Source organism: Siphateles boraxobius, unplaced genomic scaffold (genome assembly GCF_051911475.1).
Source record: "Siphateles boraxobius isolate OS27281-9 unplaced genomic scaffold, OSU_SipBor_1 5, whole genome shotgun sequence".
Classification (NCBI taxonomy): Eukaryota; Metazoa; Chordata; class Actinopteri; order Cypriniformes; family Leuciscidae; genus Siphateles; species Siphateles boraxobius.
Window position 1 is genome coordinate 30684706 of NW_027509141.1, and position 19769 is coordinate 30704474.

At 38.1% G+C, this 19769-nt stretch overlaps 1 protein-coding gene across 1 annotated transcript in view; it reads right to left on the bottom strand.

Annotated features, from left to right (window-relative positions):
- dnah1 (dynein, axonemal, heavy chain 1) overlaps nucleotides 1-19769 on the bottom strand; it is a 36248-nt gene that overhangs the window by 13970 nt on the left and 2509 nt on the right. Inside the window, exons 5-52 of the mRNA XM_077203811.1 lie at nucleotides 18791-18935; nucleotides 18474-18606; nucleotides 18120-18297; nucleotides 17587-17844; nucleotides 16639-16793; nucleotides 16315-16526; nucleotides 15937-16235; nucleotides 15447-15597; nucleotides 15020-15210; nucleotides 14652-14877; nucleotides 14449-14568; nucleotides 13854-13936; nucleotides 13620-13761; nucleotides 13267-13422; nucleotides 12912-13110; nucleotides 12419-12672; nucleotides 11939-12151; nucleotides 11625-11789; nucleotides 11413-11534; nucleotides 11107-11212; nucleotides 10766-10945; nucleotides 10232-10372; nucleotides 9939-10102; nucleotides 9583-9693; nucleotides 9174-9468; nucleotides 8602-8715; nucleotides 8362-8511; nucleotides 8143-8229; nucleotides 7837-8023; nucleotides 7509-7600; nucleotides 7256-7410; nucleotides 7002-7179; nucleotides 6698-6892; nucleotides 5961-6080; nucleotides 5716-5874; nucleotides 5435-5539; nucleotides 5169-5309; nucleotides 4922-5082; nucleotides 4647-4804; nucleotides 3860-4033; nucleotides 3698-3727; nucleotides 3228-3406; nucleotides 2910-3137; nucleotides 2447-2643; nucleotides 1603-1738; nucleotides 668-876; nucleotides 265-436; nucleotides 2-193 (exon numbers count right to left, since the gene is read on the bottom strand). Of these exons, the coding sequence (XP_077059926.1) occupies nucleotides 2-193; nucleotides 265-436; nucleotides 668-876; nucleotides 1603-1738; nucleotides 2447-2643; nucleotides 2910-3137; nucleotides 3228-3406; nucleotides 3698-3727; nucleotides 3860-4033; nucleotides 4647-4804; nucleotides 4922-5082; nucleotides 5169-5309; nucleotides 5435-5539; nucleotides 5716-5874; nucleotides 5961-6080; nucleotides 6698-6892; nucleotides 7002-7179; nucleotides 7256-7410; nucleotides 7509-7600; nucleotides 7837-8023; nucleotides 8143-8229; nucleotides 8362-8511; nucleotides 8602-8715; nucleotides 9174-9468; nucleotides 9583-9693; nucleotides 9939-10102; nucleotides 10232-10372; nucleotides 10766-10945; nucleotides 11107-11212; nucleotides 11413-11534; nucleotides 11625-11789; nucleotides 11939-12151; nucleotides 12419-12672; nucleotides 12912-13110; nucleotides 13267-13422; nucleotides 13620-13761; nucleotides 13854-13936; nucleotides 14449-14568; nucleotides 14652-14877; nucleotides 15020-15210; nucleotides 15447-15597; nucleotides 15937-16235; nucleotides 16315-16526; nucleotides 16639-16793; nucleotides 17587-17844; nucleotides 18120-18297; nucleotides 18474-18606; nucleotides 18791-18935 (7918 nt within the window). The remainder of the gene's footprint in view (nucleotide 1; nucleotides 194-264; nucleotides 437-667; nucleotides 877-1602; nucleotides 1739-2446; nucleotides 2644-2909; nucleotides 3138-3227; nucleotides 3407-3697; nucleotides 3728-3859; nucleotides 4034-4646; nucleotides 4805-4921; nucleotides 5083-5168; nucleotides 5310-5434; nucleotides 5540-5715; nucleotides 5875-5960; nucleotides 6081-6697; nucleotides 6893-7001; nucleotides 7180-7255; nucleotides 7411-7508; nucleotides 7601-7836; nucleotides 8024-8142; nucleotides 8230-8361; nucleotides 8512-8601; nucleotides 8716-9173; nucleotides 9469-9582; nucleotides 9694-9938; nucleotides 10103-10231; nucleotides 10373-10765; nucleotides 10946-11106; nucleotides 11213-11412; nucleotides 11535-11624; nucleotides 11790-11938; nucleotides 12152-12418; nucleotides 12673-12911; nucleotides 13111-13266; nucleotides 13423-13619; nucleotides 13762-13853; nucleotides 13937-14448; nucleotides 14569-14651; nucleotides 14878-15019; nucleotides 15211-15446; nucleotides 15598-15936; nucleotides 16236-16314; nucleotides 16527-16638; nucleotides 16794-17586; nucleotides 17845-18119; nucleotides 18298-18473; nucleotides 18607-18790; nucleotides 18936-19769) is intronic.

The following is a 19769-nucleotide window of genomic DNA, read 5'->3' on the forward strand; positions in this document are numbered from 1 at the left end:
CTTTGTCCAGGCCAGTTTTCATTCGCTGCCGAGCACTGTGCAGCTCCTGCTTCTTCTGGCCAATCAGAGATGAGAATATGCTGAGGAGCTCCAGGTAACTCTTAGGAGTGACGTAGTTGTAGCGGGAAAGTTCAGCCAGGTACTGCTCACACTTCCTGGACACCATTTGATGGATCTCAACACACATCAGTGCCTGTACAGAGAGACAGCACTCTGTTACACCCTGTATACATTTACACACAAATATTACACATTTTTTCTTACCAGGCTTTGGAGGGTTGTAGGGCTGGCCTCCAGTTCTGGAAGCTCATTTAGGAAAGATGTTGCTACAGACTGTAGTGCCTCCTGTGGCCAAGCACTGAACCAGTCAATGGTGCAGCAGTTGACCAGTGAGGGGAACTGCCTAAGGCGAGCCCGGAACACTTCCCCTACTGGACTGTAGATGGAGGCAAAGAACAGAGATCCTGAGACACAGTTTCCAACTGTATGTTTCAAGCTATATCCTCAGTGCTGAAATAGTATGGGAAATTTCCTAACAACAGTCAAAAAATCCACACCAGATACACTACATCTACACTAATCTTACGCTGAATTTTGCATGCAACAGTTTTGTACAGTGTATTTGTAGCACTGAAATATCAATAGAGGTATTGATATAAAGATAAACCTCATGCAGAGAACAGTGTGAATGTTGCTACGGACTCTCTTGATGTATGCAGCCATGAGGTTAGATTTGGTAGGCTGCTGTCCCATGTCCTGAACCACAGGTTTCATGGTAATCAGGATGCGCTCCTGCTCCTCCGAAGTGTAAAGATTGGGCACGTCGCCTGAGTTCAGGATGTTATTCACGTCCTCCAGGAAAGACTCGCTCTTAATCTGAAAACCAGAAGGGAAGACACCAAAAATGTATGTTAGAGACAGCATGTTGTTATGTGTGTTTGCCAATGGTGACAAGGTGATTTACTTGCAGAAAAATATTTTATAAGCATTTATTGATAGACTGAAAAGTCCATTAGCCTACAATCAGAAAACTTCATTACAGTCTCATCTAATGCTGGGTATCAATACATTCCTTGATGCTAGCTTTTACTGCTGTACTACTATTAGTGATGTGCAAAATGACATATTTTCACAATCGACCAGTTAGTAGGTTGTCTGGTCAACTAATCTTGACCAGACAACTAATCTTGGGGTTGTGATTGCGCAGTGGATAAGACACATGCCTTTGGTGTGAGAGACCAATGTGAGACACCAATGTGTCCCTGAGCAAGACACTTAACCCCTAGTTGCTCCAGAGGCGTATGACCTCTGAAATATAGCAATTGTAAGTCGCTTTGGATAAAAGCGTCAGCTAAATGAATAAATGTAATCTTAAGGAAGCCCTGTAAAACATATATAATATTTATTAGTCATTACTCTAGTCTTCAGTGTCGCATGATCTCTCAGAAATGATTCTAATATGCTGATTTATCTGCTGTAATTCAGATTTAGTGAGCATAAGAGTCTTCTTTAAAAAGAACAATAATGAAAACTTACTTGTACCAAACTTTTGACCAGTATAATCGAATATAATGTGAAAATGTTTATGATCTGTGATCTCACCTGTGTATCTACAAACAGGAAGGTGATTTGCACATTCTGCAGACCAGCCTTTAGCATGATGCTCTTGATGTCCTCTCTCCACTCCAGGAGGCCATAGTTCTTGGAGAGTTCAATCTGGAAGCACTCATACTCAGCCCTGACAACATAAGGACAGTCACAATAATCAAATCTGTGTAGGTAAACCGTGAAGCCATAGATGAGTTCTTTAATTTGGTGGATCACTTATGGCCCGTTTCCAAATGGACATATAAATGAATGAATGTTCAATATGTATCTATGGACCTTTAATGAAGTGGGAGTTTCTCTTGTCACTGATTGTGGGATTAGTCTCACGGTAATCATTTATTTGTGGGTGGTATAAAGACATTTTCAAAGTCTTTATACCACCCACAATGTCAATGATCAAAGGTATGATCAAAGTCAGCGATCAAAGATATTAACTTAAGTTTAAGTTAAGGGCTGGCAGTGGAGAATATAGTGACTACTTAAAAATGTTGCCACATTTGAGCAATAACATGGTTTCTTTGTGTATAAATATTGAGTCTATTGTAAAGTTATGCATTTGTATTATATATGTCACAGTTTATTGACATTGAATGTTGCTCGCATATGTGTTCCACGCATGACATGACATAATTCTTTTCAGTTCTACATGTGTGGCAAACCAAAAAGATTACAGGGAAGGGACACTTTGGCAAAAATATTGTTAAGGTTTAAACAGTTTTAAATCAGTGGGCCAGTATGACTTCTGGTTTTGATCAAATAAAGTCTTATTCAACTGACTCGCATTAGTAATGCTAATTATATTTTTAGGGTTCAGCACAATAAACGGTTCAGTTCTCACATATGTGTGGCAAGCCTGGTAAGGGACTGGCGTCCGCTGCCACCAACCCCTAACAGCAAAGCATTGCCCATAGGCTGGCGCAGGATACGGCTGATACGACACACATGCTGTATGGCGTCCATGAACAGCACCAGCTTCATCTTAGAGGTGTTGGTCTGGTTATAATCATCCATGTACTCTTCCATCACATGGACCAGCTGTATTAGGGGATAAGAAACAAAACTTCAAAGGACCATGTTGTTTTTAAACAAATTATTTTTGCAAAATGCTTGCCAAAATAAATATCAAACCAAGCAAAATAATAAATAGGTTACATTTCTTTTATTTTCAGGAGAAAATGTGACTGGTGGTTGCACATGCAAAAGTTTGAAGTCTGATACATTATTCTGGTATCATTAATTTCTGTAGCAAGCACCACTAATATGTAACTGAATAAATGCAAGGCAATATATGGCCCATTTACCTTTTCTTTATCTTCAATAAGCTGGTAGACTTTAACAGACCCGGGGAGCATGAAGTCTCCATATAAGACTGGCTGATATGGGACCACCTCTTCAATCTTGCACCCAAACTCCTGTATGTGAGTTTGGAGGAGCTGGTCGAACCACTTCCTGTCCTCATCACTGACCAGTCGATCCTGGAACACCCTGCAGCTCTCATGATACCAAAGCTGCAACAGCTGTATTTTATTCTGTGTAAACAAAGATTACACACTTTTATGAAGATCTAAATATATAAAACATGAAATATCTGAAAAACTGAGGTTTATCAATGATGGTACCTCTATTTTACCAGCCTCTGCCATCAGGATGCCCTGGAAGACTTTCGAGAGGTCCCTCAGGTTGAACGTATAGTGAGATTTAGCAGGTGTAGGTAGGAGAGCAGAGGTAATAGTGGAGTATACCCTGATGGTAGCATCCACTAGTGACTCACTGAATGGTTTCATTTCTGGAATTTTCTCTAGAAATCATAGACACAAAATGAGCTCATGTGAGAAAATGATTTTTACAAGTGTGACATATGCACATCAATATAAGCTCAATATTGACATTAAACAATACATTAGTAACTTATATTTTTATATTGAACGTATTTTTGTTCCTCTTTTGTAAGTCGCTTTTGATAAGAGCATCTGCATAAATGTAAATATTTGTAAATATCAGTTCGAATTTTGACATTTAGTGGTGACATTTCTTTCTCTTCCTTTTCTCTGTCTATCTTTTTGTCTCTCTCTCCCTTTATCAAGCTTACTGCCTGGGTCCTTTTTACTCATATTTCCATCTGTTGAAAAAAAAAACAGAATCCATTTAGATCCATTTAAAATGCTACCAAAGCTTCTGAAAGGTGTTTCCTGTTTTAAACCACATTTAAACGCACACATATCTAGATGCCCGCATGATGACTGTCACTCACCCATCCAGTTCCCCAGGATGGTGGAGAAAATCTTCCTCTTGCTGGTGTCCTCCATCTCAGTAAATGACAGGAAGTTGAAGTGGCGTGTGAAGCGTTGAGTGATGGGGTTCCTGCCCCCGCCGGGGGGACCCATGGCACATGCAAAGTTTATGTCAACAATGTTTTTAAATGTGCCTGGTAAATACAGAAGACAAATCAGACTTAGAGTTTGTAAAAAGTTATGTGTGCATATGTTTGTATACTACCGTTAAATGTTTAAGACTTTTTAATGTTATTGGAAGAAGACTCTTATGCTCATCAAGCCTGCATTTATTTGATCAAAAATACAGTAAAAACAGTAATATACAGTAGTGTGAAATATTATTACAATTTAAAACAACTGTTTTGTATTTAATATATTTTAAAATGTAATTTATTCCTGTAATGGAAAAGCTGAATTTTCAGCATCATTACTCCAGTCTTCAGTGTCACATGATCCTTCAGAAATCATTATAATATGCTGATTCAGTGCTCGAAAACTTTTTTCTTTTTTTTCTTATTATCAATGTTGAAAACATTTGCGCTGCCTAATGTTTTTGTGGAAACCATGCTACTTTTTTTCAGGATTAGAAAAAAATGTAAAAGAACATTTATTTTAAATAGAAATCCTTTTTAATATTATACATTTCTTTACTTTCACTTTTAATTAATTTAATGTATCCATGCTGAATAAAAAATATAAATTTCCGTACTGACTCCAAAAGTAAAAGTGCAATGCATAGAAGATTTGCATTCTTAGTAAACACACCTATCTGTTTCCTGTCATACCAGCCTCCGTGATCCATCCACTGGCGCAGCAGTTCAATGGGAGGCTGGGCTCCATATGTTTCCAGCATGGGCATGTTCAAATCATCAATAAAGAAGATGAAATATTTTCCCAGAGGAGGCCCAAACCAACCCTTACGCCTGTAAGTAAGATACATAAATTCTAAATTTAATGATCAAAATGATTCACTGTATGCACAGCGAATTAGGAGTTCAATTCAATAACAGACTGATAAGAGGAAGAGATGGAAGAAGAACCTCCTGTCGAGTTTGCTGTCAATATAGTCTTGAGTTTGGTTGGAGGAGGTGCGAGCAGAGAACATAAGGAAGTGAGTTATGTATTCAGCAGGCATGTTCTTGAGCAGCTTGTCTGATATGGTCAGGGTCTTCCCTGTGCCAGTGGGCCCAATGCACAAGACCTGACAAATCAGAGAAGGAAACAAGCTTAGTAGCACGTGTGGCATTAAGTTGACTGTATGTTCAAATGAGACTCAGAACTACTTACAGGTTTCTTATTAGAAAGCAGCATGTCTATCAGGAAGGACATGCGAACAGTGTCGACTGTGGGCACAATGATGTCTGAGTAACTAGTTTCTGGAGTGATGACCACTTTCTGGGCATATTTCATCCAACTGACCCACTGTATCTGAAGCATTTGAATAATCAGATGAATGCATGTTTATTCATTTAAAAATGATGTATTAACCTAAAGCAAAAAAAGAAAAAAGTTTGTAAAATTAATTTAAATGTTCCAAAAAAACATTATCTCACCTTCCTCTCTTTACCCTCCTCCTCCTCATCATCAAAACGACTTATTCCTGCATCATCTAAATTGAAATCGTACACTAGTCCCTCCTCAGGGAAACACAGTTGGACCTGAAAATCAAAGAAGTGAGGTTTGCAAAATGCTTTTCTCACTGAATAAATAAATTTACATAAGAGCAATAAAAGAATGATTTGAACACTCTCTGGCACTTCTGTTTAATTATCTACAGCATGTAAATCATTGCTGGTAGCACTGGGCTTCACAATAAATGTATGCCACTATTGACCTTTTCTTCAGTCATCTTGCCCCTGAGCCAGGCACTGAAGCGTTGGCAGCTGTCAGCATCTCCTGTAGCTCCAACACTCCATACGAGTGCAAAGATAAACCAAGGCTCAATCAGCTCCTGCAGCCGAGACAGTTTCTCCTGGGAAAGAGGCTTCTTGCCCTGACCACCCACGCACACAAAAAAATCAGTATAACATTGAATAAATTAACAAATCTAACCACTATAATACTAAAAAGTTATTTGACCTCTCGTGGGATGAAGGGCTCAAAGAAACAGTCCAGTAGTTTGAGCAGAGAGCAGGTGAGATTGCTGTCCATGGATGTAATCACTTCCTTTACTGATTCTCTGACAAATTTGATGGAGTCCTGAGGATACACATTACAACACCTCAATCCTGATAGACAATGACCTACATGCCTTACATTAAATTCACTTCATATAAAAAAGATATCGGATAAACAGACACAGTCTCTTACTGGATCGAAGCCCTAAACCAACCTGACTAACAAAATAAACCACATAACATACAGTACATGAAATTACATTCACAATCATATACTGTATACTGTACATCCACATATGTCAATACAGAAATAAATAGTTATGAATAATACAGAAAGGGACTTGATTTATTTGATTCTACATGTTGGGGTAGAAAGTTATTAGACAGATTTTTTTATCAATATTATTTCGAGCAGAAAGGTAATTTCATAGGCAGAGAACATTATTGATGAAAAAATATTAATATAATTTCTATTTTAAAATATCTTAAATATTTCTTTACATGACTACTAATGTTAAAGTTCAAATGTAAAGTTCATCATTCTTTCCAATAAGTCTAATGAAGAATTTTGAAAAAGACAAGTTTCCGGGCGGAAAAAACTGATACTAAGTGGGATTAAGAAAGTAAATACTGTTTAATGTTCTATTTTCTTTTAATTAAATTTAAAGCATTCAATAAAAACACTGTAAGACCAATCACCTGTAAAAACCTTGCAAAGAGAGAGCTGAGTTGGTCTGTGTAGGTCTGAAACATGCCAGGGATAGTACGGAGCCAACACTCAGTGAATGGAGTCAGACCCAGAATACTGGGCTCAAGATACACCATGCCACAGCGAGAAACCGTGGCAGGAGATGCCACAGCCAAATCCTGCACCTCAAACATCATTGTCATCACCTGAGGGCCAAAATGATGTCAGAAAAAAAACCCAGAAAATTATTATAGTTACACAAAGGATGTACAATACAGAGAGTCAGAAAGTGGCCAATAGCAGAAATTCTCATACATCAGAGAGTTTGATGATCTCTCCAGAACTCAGACACAGTTTCTTGTTGTCATCCAGAACCGTGTTCATGTTCTCGATCCACACAGCATCCACAGGCCCATCAAACATGTACCACTTCTTCTCTGGGTCCATGGAAGCAGCTCCATGCCGAATGAGACAAGACAGTATACCATCCGTCCTGTAATCGAATACTGTGTGTTACTTTTAACAACCTGTACAGTATTGTTAATACAATTAATCCAGAGTGCACTCACCACTCATGAGTAAGCTGGTCGAATTCTCCGTAAAGCTGCCCCATAGTGATGGACTTTGGGTTGAGTATATATGTCTGTACAGCCTCATATACTCCTCCACTAACTGAGGGCTGGCCTTTCAGAGCTGTCATGGCTGCTCCCAGCACTTCATAACACTACAAGTATGTGAGAGTGCATATAAGAAAAACAAATTCAAAAATTAGAATTAAGATTTTTTTTTGCAGCTTGTCATTTATGCATTAGCGAAGCTTACCTTAGTTTTCCCAGAGCCTGATGGTCCTACCAACATTAGACCGTGTCTGACCACAGTGGTCTCGTATAACTGAATACACTTGGTTATATAGCCTGTAGGACAAGAAAAACATGAACCACGACAGAAGTAGCATTTTGTACTTGGATTAAGCACAGACAATTAATTTTAAAATGCATGAGATTTTACAAATGATCTCATTAGATTATATGCAAGTTATATCAATTGTATCATTCGAGATTAAAAATGTTTAAAGCTAATGATAATACCAAATAAATTTAATAAAGTTATTTTGCTAAGGAAAGATGGTTTGTTCTTATTTTCTTCTCACCATTCACATCTTTAAGGCACTTGTTTGCACAGACGTTCCTTATGGACTCCTCTAGGGTACCATAGTCAATTAGCTCTTCACGGATCTTGGGGAAAAGGTCGGACACAATGCCATTGAAGAGCTTGAGGTCATCCTGAAGAAACTTTGGCACATTGACATCCCTGATTGCACGCAGACATATCAGCTCCTGCATAAATCATGCACTCAGTTTAGCCACAGACAGTTTTATAATTATGATGCTTCAATAAGGGATCAAGCGGGAGAAACAAAGGTTCAACAACTTTTAAAGGTATACTGCAAATACACCTCATTCATGTCAGGATTTTCCCTCTTTAAGTTTCCAGCTGCAGAGATCACCGTTTTCACAGCTCTCATCCCAAAATCATAATGATCCTAATAAACAATATGCAAAAAAGTGCATTTCAAGCAAATTAAGCCTTTTTCTTTCTGTTAGATTTACCGAAAAGTTACAGTACTAAAATAATTACAGTAAAACTGGAAACACCCGTGACGTAAAGGTCAGACCTGTGAGCTGAGCTGTTCTGAGGACAGTTTAAAGGTGCTGGTGATTTTTTTGGACAACAGTTTGGCATCACTGAAGCCGAATGAGTAAAGAGAGATCTCTGCTATCATGGCATAATCAGGGATCATCATAGCCACAGGACGGAAGAGGGCCTGAGGAACACACAAAGTTCAGTCTTTTTGTATATATTGAAATGTGTCTTTTAATTTAAAGGTTTAGATTGCTGTTGGCGGGCTCTGTACCTTTAAATTATCAGGTAGTTCAGTACGACCAGCATAGCCAGGGTTCATAGTGATGAAGACAGCACAGGACGGAACAAGGGAGATTTCCATGCCTTCAAATACAAATGTCTTCACCTGAACTCAAGAAAAACAATACCAGGTTTTTCCAGACCTTTTGATCAATGAATTTCCATGACTTTTCTAGTCTGTCATGATTACTGGATAAGGTTTTGTAAAAAAAAATGATTTACTATAAAGAAACTAAACTCTATGGCCCAGTTTCACAGACAGGGCTTAGATTAAGCCAGGATTAGGCCTTAGTTCAATTAGGGCATTTAAGTAGATGTACCTTAGAAAAAACCATTACTGGTGTGCAAAAGACAATGGTACTGATATATTTTAATATATTTCAGTGCAAGTTGCTTTCAGTTAAACATGAATTTTAGTCTGGGACTATGATTAAGCATTGTCTGTGAAACCGGAACTATGTATGAGTGTTCCAACAAACACGACTTAACATGTCCCTAACATGCATATGACAGTGTTTTGATAGTAGATCTAAGATGTATGCTCAAGTGTGTGACTTTACTCACTCTTTGCTGCTGGGCTTTTTGAATGGTTGTGATCTGTTGAGCCACGACTGATAAAACCTCCACGTCTATTCGATTGAATTCATCAAAGCAGGCCCAGGCCCCTGAACTAGCCAAACCTTTGAGAAACTTGCCCATGGCTATGAAGTCTAGCTGATCAGAGCAGTTAAAAACTACAGTCTGGATGGCCAGAGCTTTCCCCAGGTCTTTAGTTGTCTCCGTCTTCCCAGTACCTGCAGGGCCTGCCGGGGCACCTCCAAACTTTAAGTGAAGCGCACCAGTCAGGGTTAGATAGCACCTGTGGGGTGGACAGTGTATATCATTTATTTCTTACAAAGAAAGTATCCTTCAAAAGACTTTCTTTTGAAAACTATGTGTATGTATAAATGAAGTTCAATTTTCTAAATGTCACCTGTCCGTCAATGGCGTGATAACAAGTCGTCCTGAGTTACCAAGGTACTCATAACCATACAAGAACTCAGCATTCACTGCTCTGATGTACAGGTCATCACGCCAGTAATATCTACAAACAAACAAACACTGACACATGGCTAAACTCCAATGCCTATAAATTGTTTTTTACTATTCTTCAGCTAGGATGAATTATTGGATATTGAATAGGATATTGAAATGAATTATAGGATATTGAAATTAATATTAAGATTAATAAATGCTGTAGAAGTCCTGTTCATTTTTAGTTGTTAAGTTGTCAACTACTGAAACCTAATTGTAAAGTGTTACCATGTTCTGGATTATATATTGTATAACCTCAGTTGGCTGATCCACTCAAAGTCATTGACACTGGATACTTTCTCCTCAACCAGCTTGGCTGCCACATCTTTAGCATGCACTTCAATCACAATAAGTGCAGAGAGTATTGATCGCTGCATCATTGACAGGCGACCCCGCACCAACTGGACCAAATCTCCCAACTGTTTGGGAATATACAAAACTTTTATTTGGTCGGAATGTTTCAATTTTAGAACTTACAAATATGTAGTGTACAGGGAAATCTTCACCTGGAATGTTTAATTGTTTGCATTCATGGAAACAATCTATACCTGCGTCTGTAACTGTGGATAAAGCCGATCTGCCAGGTCTCCTTTTTCCAGAGACTCTGACACCTCTTGGGTCCAAAATGTTTGACAACCTGCTATCACCACCTGACCGGGCCAGGACAACACCCACTCTGTGCGAGGATGCTGCAGAGACGAACAAAGAGATTTGACTCTTTATATCAGTACAATCAACCACCACTGACAACATTAACTACTTACACAGGGGTGTCAAACTCAGTTCCTGGAGGGCCACTGTCCTGCAGAGTTTAGCTCCAACCCCAATTAAACATACCTGAATAAACTAATCAAGGTATTTTGGATTACTAGAAACTTCTAGGCAGGTGTTTTGGAGCTGGTTGGAGCTACACTCTGCAATGGCCCTCCAGGAGCAGAGTTTGACACATGTGACTTAAAATGATAATACAAATAGTATTTAGATTGTGACAAAACAAATCTAGTGCATTTGAAAATCTATAGTGATTTATACCTATTAAAGGGTACCATTGATAAAAAACAAAGAAAACAGCATACACTAACCTTAACATAGGCTTGCAGTGAGCGACTGATGTTGTCTCTTACACTGGCCTTCATGGAGTTCTCCACTTCCCGCAACCAATGCTCAACATTACCAGAAGGAGACACAGGAACAGACAAACGGACTTCTTCTCCCTCACCAGAGTACATGTGCGTGATCAGCAGATCTGACTGGAACTGGAGCTGCAAATAGTATAATAGATTTCATAATCTGTGGCATTAATTGAATTATTATTACTATATAAACCAAAATTATATTGAGATTTTCTGCCATGCTAATTATTTGAATTTCTAAAATGGTGAAAATATTAAATCTGATCAATTTTCTGTAAAAGAGAACTCACCCGAGCAATGTTCTCAAAGCATTTGCGGAGATGTGGCTGCACTGCTGTTGGATCTTTAGTCTGAGACAGAATCTCTAGTAACTCATCATCTGATAAAAAATAAAATCTAAACCCAGAAAATGAAGAGAGTTTTAAAATAATTCCTTAAACATACATAGTGATCATACACAGATAAATTTAACTTGAAAGTGCTAAGAAATAAAATGCTATATTAAAATAGGAAATGTTAAATGCCAAATTATTGTTTAATGAATTGGCCCTGCCCTACTGTTCATGAATAAAACCATACAAACTGATCATTTTAACCTAGGGAATGCACTTCGTTTGGTCTCCAGGTATTCACTCAGTCCTTTCTGCACAAGCTCCAGTAAATTGTTACAGTCCTTGAGACTGGCCAATAGACGTGGTTCAGGACACACCTCAATCACCTAGACCCAAAAAGGCAATCACATTTCAATTCTTTAATGAACCACTGCCAAATCTACTATAGTATGATTAAATAGTCTGACTCTGCTCACCAGACTGTTATCATGGGCAGCCTTCATGATCTTTCTCCAGGTGCGCTCCATGGTCTGATACCTCTTTCCTTCCACAGGAAGCTGGCGGTTGATGTCATCAGAGCTGAAAATAGGTTCCATGTACAGCCACGACCGCTGACAGATAAGCCACTCTTCTAAAACTTCCTATCAGCAGGGCCACAGTGACACAAAGTCTTCAATAACATCTTAAGGAATTTAATTTAGTTTTTTTTTTTCAAAAATACCTATATGAAAACTAAACAAGCAACCCAACAATATTTCAAAATCATACCTACAAGATGACATTGGCTTACCTGTGTCATTTTCAATTTACTTTCCCATTTGGTGATTCTCTGCTCAAAGGGTTTTTTAAACGGGGAGAAAGCCATGCTCTGGGTCATGACAATGTGGTCATCCAGGAGCTGAGAAGCTTCATCTGGGCTGTTCAAGATGTAAGTGCCCGTCTCCTTATATGCAATCACCTCAAACCTCACTGTTGACCATTCCTCCTCCATCTTGTTCAGAGCCTAAAGCAGATGTAGAAAATAAAAGTAAAAATACTGTAATATGAAGCTTTGAAATGCAGTAGGACCCATGATGCAACTCCACCACTGGGTTTAGTGGGTCTTGCAGTGCAGCTCCACTGCTAGGCTTAGAGGGCCTAGTGGTGTAGCACTGCCACAGGGCACAATGAGCCGTAGCAAATTATCCCAAAATGTAACTTATCTTTTAAGTAATTGGCAAATTTACCCTTTAAGTACACCTGAAAAACAACTCACAAATATTACACTCACTTGCTCAATAGCATATTCTTTTCCAGCCTCCTGAGCTACACAGCTGATTTCCTCCACATGATTTTGCAGGCCCATCTCCAGACAAAGGGAAAAGGTAAGGTTCGCTTTAGACCTAATATTAATGTTGATACGTTCAGAAAGAAGTTCCCAGTGGCGGTTCCGCATGCCAGGATTCCTTAGACCCCGTATCAGAGGAATTAATGGACGGAACTGTTCAATCTTAGTCCGTATTTCAGATGCCACTTCTTGACAGGCTGAATGGTGTCAAGTATAAAAAGATGTTTTTAACGGAATGATATGACTAGATGGGTGTACATAGAAAATTAACAACTTTTGTATTTATGAGAATTTAGTTTTCACTTATTGTAAACAGAAAAATTGATCTCATTCTTGACATCAGTTATGACAAAGTTATGGTAAAACATAAACATTTGTATTTGTATACTCTCAGCTCAGCTTTGTTTGTATCCTCCCAAAACTACTTTCTACTTACCAGGAATATCTTTAAACAGTTTGACACACTGGTGCATAGTCTTGTAAGCATCAGTGACATTGCGCTCCAGCTGTTCAGGGTTAATGGCTGACAGTGGGTCGTTGAGCCAGCTTTCATGCCAACGCAGCCAATCAGATGTCGTCTTCCACAGGTCATGAAATGGCTGAAACTCTCTGTTCAGCTTCTGTAACTCTGTGTACTAAACAACCATAAAATATGAACAAAATATTTTTCAATTCAAAAATGTAATTAATCACATAGGAAAAGTATGGTCTAATTAATGTTACAAAATAAAATAATAAAACAATGAATCATTAGTTTGTGGTTTAAAAAGGGTAAATTAGAGTTAACCTACATCAGAGACAGGTTTGTCAAAGAGTCGTTCACGGTTGTTGTAAAGCTGTGCCATTTCCTGACATTCTTTTAGCTGCTTGTCCACTCTCCGCACCTCATTTGCCACCTCTTGTGCTCTCCCAAGGTTTGTGTATCCAGAAAATCCAGCCACCACCGTCTGAAAATTAACAGAGGTGACTAAATTTCAATGCCCAGAGTTACCATTTATTCAATAAATTCTCATGACAAAACATCACATTCTTGGACTTTATGGTATGATTTAATTCATTAACTGATGAGCATATTTTGCCAAGGAAGTAAACAGGTATTGAGTCCCAACTGATAATGCATTTAATAATGATCAGTGAGTGTGACCTGCAGGAAGCTCAAGCGTTCCAGGAAGTTGTTTTGGTCAACGTCCTGGATCTTATGGAAGCGTTCTTCATCCTCAAAATGTTGGGCTTTCACTGTTTCCATCTGGTTCAGGATCTTACAGGGCCATGCCATTGCTGTCCACCTACGCAACATTTAGTATTTAGGAGCTCGGCTACACAAAGGACTGGGTTAAAAACACTATTTCATTAAATCGCAAGGCAATGAAACACTCACTTCTCATTGAAATCCTCATCAGAGAGAATGTAGAAGAATTCCTCCATTAGATCACATTCAGACATAGCTTTGGATAAAAGATCCTGCAGGAGGCCATTAGCAGGAGGAGGCAGAGAAAAGTCATTCAGAATACTGGAAAAACCACAACAATGCAATAAGATCTAAATAAGGCAAGTACATGTGCTCTGATATGCCACATGGCGGCGCTGTTTTCTGTCAAGCTTTCCAATTTAAGGCAAAAGCCCATCTGGGTGTTGCTATGCAATTTCAAAGATGTTCTTGGTGATTTTTAGCACATATCTATGTCATTGCTTAGATGTTCTGCGTGGTTGGTTGCTAAGCTGTTGCTAGGGAGTTATGGGTAGTTCGCTGTTAGGTGGTTGATTACTGTCCAAAGTCAATAGACCCACCTACAAGTGACTATTATATTCTGGTCTCTAGATATGGCTTAAATCCTTTAATATAAATGTATGGGATTTTTTTTTTTCTCATTGTATTGAGTTATCGTGCATAACATAATTTGGTTCAGACTTTGACTACTGGCAATCTAGTAGGATACATGTTATGTTGTGCAATGATAAAACAGTGACTGTACCTGATGCACTTTGAGTTTCTCAGGGACTAGTTTCATCCATTCTCTCTGCTCTATGAGATCCTCAATGCAGCTGGGCTTATCAAACAGTTTTTTGCTGATGGCTTTACACTCCTTACATGCCTGAAACACGCACAATTTTATATAATAATGTTTTATTCAGACTTGATTAAAAATGCTTCTAATCCTAATGAACACTGACTCACATCCTGCATCTGTTGATGTAATCTCAGGGCAAGTCGGTCCAGCAATACATTGGCGAGGGCTTTCCGTTTCTTTACCAGGTTTTGCCGAATGACCTCCACACTGACCGTGAAGGGTCCGATGATGATGGCAGAGGGGATGGACTGATCTAAAAGTTGCATCTCCCTCAGGTGCCCCAGAACTTCCTGCTTCACCTCCTGAGGGGTCTGCTTCTCCTGACTGTGCAACCTTGAAGACAAAAAATACAACCAGAAGAACAATCCTTGGTGTGTAGGGTATTACAGCATACTATACAGCATACTGTATGTATATTCTTTACAATCAACAGTATATACTATAGTATAACTAGCAAAAAGTATTAGAGATTTACTCTAGAAAAGTGTTGATATCCGAGTTGTAGAGCTCAAGGTGGCGTTCATATTCACGGGCGTAGGCTCTAAGAGGTATGATGGCCTGTTTCAGGGCCACACTGATGCTCTCCCTCAAATTCTTGACTTCAGGTTCCCACAAGCCCACTGACCATAACACATCTCCAACAATGAACAGGTTTGTCAATACAAACTGAGAGAATAGGAAGAACAAAACAGAAAAAAATGCCTCAAATATATAATTTTAACAAGTATGTTTTACTAAAACGTTTTGGCTTTTTTAATGATATAGTAGTTATCTTTTTTTTTTAAACAAGAAAATAAAGTAATTTTGATAAGCAGAATCTCTTTATGGTCTAATTAATGTTCATTTATTTAGTGAAAGATCTTCATAAAAGTTATTTATGTGTCAGAAATCAGATTGGGAACCTTGTCTACTAGAGGAATGTTGTATGTGGACAGGATTCCTTTATCAAACAGGTTGATAACGGAGGTCTCAAAACTCTCTAGAGGAGTGCTGTAATGAACCCCAGTCTGGTCAAGCACCAAATCCACTGAGAAGAGGGGTTTCTTTTTTGGCCTGCATAAAATCATGTTGGATTGTGGATATGTTAAAACAATTACAAAACAGTGCCACTCATATTATCTCATTTAGATCAATGTTTCCCAAACTTTTTATAAGATAGTATTCATAGTCCTATCTAAGATTATATGTACTGTACCTCTATTTTTTTTACTGTTTTTTTAATATTTAAAAAAATTATATATATATTACATTTAAATGCTGTTATGGCTTAAGTTCCCTTAACCACTGATATAGATCCATTTATACAAAGGAAATTCAATATAAAGCTATATCAAACATAATCATATAATCATATTTAACAAGTAGTAACCAGCATAATGAGAAATCACATACTTGTATGGGCTGTTTATGAGATCAGGACCCCATGTCAGATCTTCAGGGCAGTGTAGGGCACTGTGGCAAGCATCGAGCAGAAATTTGGCCAAGCTGGCCAGGGAGTCCTGCACCAGAAACCTGATTGAGTCCTGCTGAATGCTGCGAATCAGCGCCATCAGGCGACACAGTTTGGACATACGATACACATCCCAATGGGAAATAGTGACATTGTACCAGCCACGTGTTTCATCTCGCAGACTAGACAAAATCCCATTACATAAAGCCGCCAGCCATGACTCTTGTAGAAACAAGCGGACCTGTAGGAAGACAGAAAGAGTATAATGACACAGAGCCACATTTGTATACGTATGTGTGTACAGGTGGCTGTTTGTTTACCTGTGCATGTTTCTGAGACTGTGCCGACTCAAACTCCTCCAAGCGAAGTGATTTTTTGAAGCTGAAATGGAACAGGCTCATTTCTGCCACCCTGTTGCACTCTTCTCTCACTTTGGACAGCACAGCAATCACTGCAGGGTTAGTGAGCAGAGATTTAAAGACAAAATCTGCACGGTTCTTTTCAAAAGGATAGTCAGGGACTGACACAAAGCCTAGGAGGAGGAGAGACGGCAAGTTGTTGGTTAGCATCAACAATAATAAATCAACATTAAGTCTCGGACAGTCTGAAAGTAGTCTCTTTTCTTTTGATGTCCATCTCTCTACCTCTCTCGGGAACAGTCTCGGGTTCTTTTTGAGGAAGTGTGATGTAGGAAAACTCTGGGTTTTCCTGTACCACATTATCAAAGACCATCTGGTTCATAGTGCGACTGTACTCCAGATAAAGCTCTTTCTTCAGCCGCTCCTCACAATCCTGTACACTGTATAGAAAAATGTGTTTTTAGAAAAACAAACTAATACTGTCTGTGACAATTCTGTGCAGCAGACATCAATACCTGTTTATATAATTATATGGTGTGTGTTCTGGAACTGTATATCTGGTGTTAATGGAAGGTGCAGATGTTTTTTATAGGAAAGTCTAAATGTTTTATTATTAATGATCATACTTGGGTACAATGGAACTCATATGCATATTTAGCCTTTTTTTACATTACTGTACACCAGTGACAGAGATCCATATATTATACAAAACCCATAACTATTCTAGTAGAAAAAGAAAAAATCTAACAAAATACACTACCATTCAAATGTTTGAGATTTTTTGAAAGAAGTCTCTAATGCTCACAAAGGCTGCATTTATTTAATCCCACATACAGTAAAAACACTAATATTTATATATTCAAAAATATAATTAATTTCTGTGAAGACAAAGCCGAATTTTCAGCAGCCATTACTCCAGTTTTCAGTGTCACATGATTCTTCAAAAATCATTTTAATATGCTGATTTGGTGCTCAAGAAACATTTCTTACTATTATCAATTTTGAAAACAGTTGTGCTGCTATATATTTTTGTCAAAATCATGAACTATAAATTTTTCTCAGGATTCTTTGATAAATAGAAAGTTCAAAAGAATAGAATTTATTTAAAATAGTTTTTGTTGAAACAATGTAAATGTAAAAAGTCTTTACTGTCACCTTTGACCAATTTAATATATCCTTGCTGATTAACAATTACTGACCCAAAACTGTTGTTAATATTTTCATTCTTCTCACCGTTTAAGATGGAGGCCTGGTGTGGACAGTGCATATTTTCTGATGCGTTCGTAACTGGTGAGATTGAGAGTGGGGGTGCCACTCCAGACAGGCATACAGTCAATGGAAAGATGGTACAAGAGTAAGGCCTCTGTCTTCTGTCTTAAGTTCTGTGCAAACTGGACTCTCTGGGCAAAGACACATGGGTCCTCCGCACAAAACAGCAGCCTGATCCTGGGAACCCAATACTGCCCTTCTTGCAGTGACAAAACCCCTGGGAAAGAAAGGAAGTTAGGAATAGAAACAATGGTTTAAGAAAGCCAAAACCTTTTTGGCTTTCATTTGATGTCTGTAAGGTTTGATGCTATTTATATGATAAAAAAGTCCCTCAAGCCAGCATTTAAATGTTTATTAATATTTACTTTCTTTCTCTTCTGTGATGAGCTGTGATATGTGATATCACAACTTTCCTATTTCAATAGGAAATATTTCAGCATAGGATAAAAGTACTTGTTAAACTGTTTCATGAGGTGTTTAAAATAAGCAAGCTTTATGAATGGCTTTTGCACATGCCTTTGCTCGGTCCTCCATTCAAAATGGGTTTTCCCTCGGAATCTTGAACCCATCCATTACAGTCCACTTTATGCACCAAGTACTCTTTCTTCTCCTGGCTGTATTGTAGTACGCCAACCAACTGCCAAGAATACTCCAAAGCCGGGCTCTTTGGATCCACTACACATTAAACACATGAGGAACAGACATTTAATTTTTCCCACATGTTCCCATATGGCTCCCACTGGATGGGCTGTAGTATGAATTTATTTTCAGGAGGTACTACAAGACAAATGATGGGATCCATTCGACTACAATATGTCAGGTATTATCAGAGGGTTTAGACAGCACCGGACCAGGTGGGATGCTGTTTTTTGTCGGCAGCAGGGCTTTGGCAGGAACAGGTTTGCGATTGATGGAGCCTTGCTCATAACCTAAAGCCAGCCAGTCCTCTGGAGTACGGCAGTCAAACTCCTCGTTATCGAATATCTGGTGTTACATAAAACAAAAATATAAACATACAGTAAGTATGCAGCCAATTAAACAGATATGGTACTGGAATTTAAACTAAAGCATCTACATGGAGACTAAAATAAAGGAAAAAGCAAATTGGGACATTCAAATTCACTTCAAGAATACTTCATAAAATCAATATAAAAGCAACATGCATGACCTCCAGAGACAGGTAGTTTGAAACAGGCTGGTAGGGGTTCTCTGTCTCCGTACTCGTCTGGTATCTGGGCATCAGCTGGTTGGAGTCAATGCCTTGCTCAGTCAAAAGCTTACTGATATCTAACTTCTGATACTCCCTCCTACGTCTGAGAATTAAAACGGACACAAACATCCATGCATACTGCATTTACAATCTAGAAATATGCCTTATATAAATAAAAGACAACATACAAAATACATTCAAAAACAAAATGTACATGAGCCTTTTTCAAATGGATGAACATCTACTCACTTTAAATAAATACTGTTTAAAATGTTACAGTATAAAACACAGTTTTTAAGTAAAAAAAATACAGTAAAAACAGTAATATTGTTAAATATCATTACATTTTTAAAGAATTGTTTTCTATTTTTAATATATTTAAAAATTCAGTTTAATCCTGATGCAAAGCTGAATTTTTTCAGCATCATTACTCCAGTCCTCAGTGTCACGTGATCCTTCAGAAATCATTCTAATATGGTGCTCAAGAAACATTTCTTATTATTATCAGTGTTGCAACAGTTGTGCTGCTTAATATTTTTGTGGAAACCATGATATTGTTTATAGGATTCTTTGATAAATAGATCGTTAAAAAAACAGCATTTAATTGAAAAAATTGAAATCTTTATAACATTATAAATGTCTTTCCTGTCACTTTTGATCAATTTAATACATCCTTGCTGAATAAAAGTATTAATTTCTTTTTAAAAAACAGTAGTGTATAATGAATAATAACAAATCTCAACAAGCAATGATTTTACAGCAGAACACACTTTGGTTACCCTTTTTGAAAGTGACTATTTTTCTTAACCTTGCATAATTTTATTCATGGTTTTAAGAGGATAAAGCATGTCAAGCATCCTGTCCATGCTGGCATCTAATTTAGTTATCTTCTACCAAAGACAAACCTGCGGCTCATTTTTTGGGTTCTGACCCAATA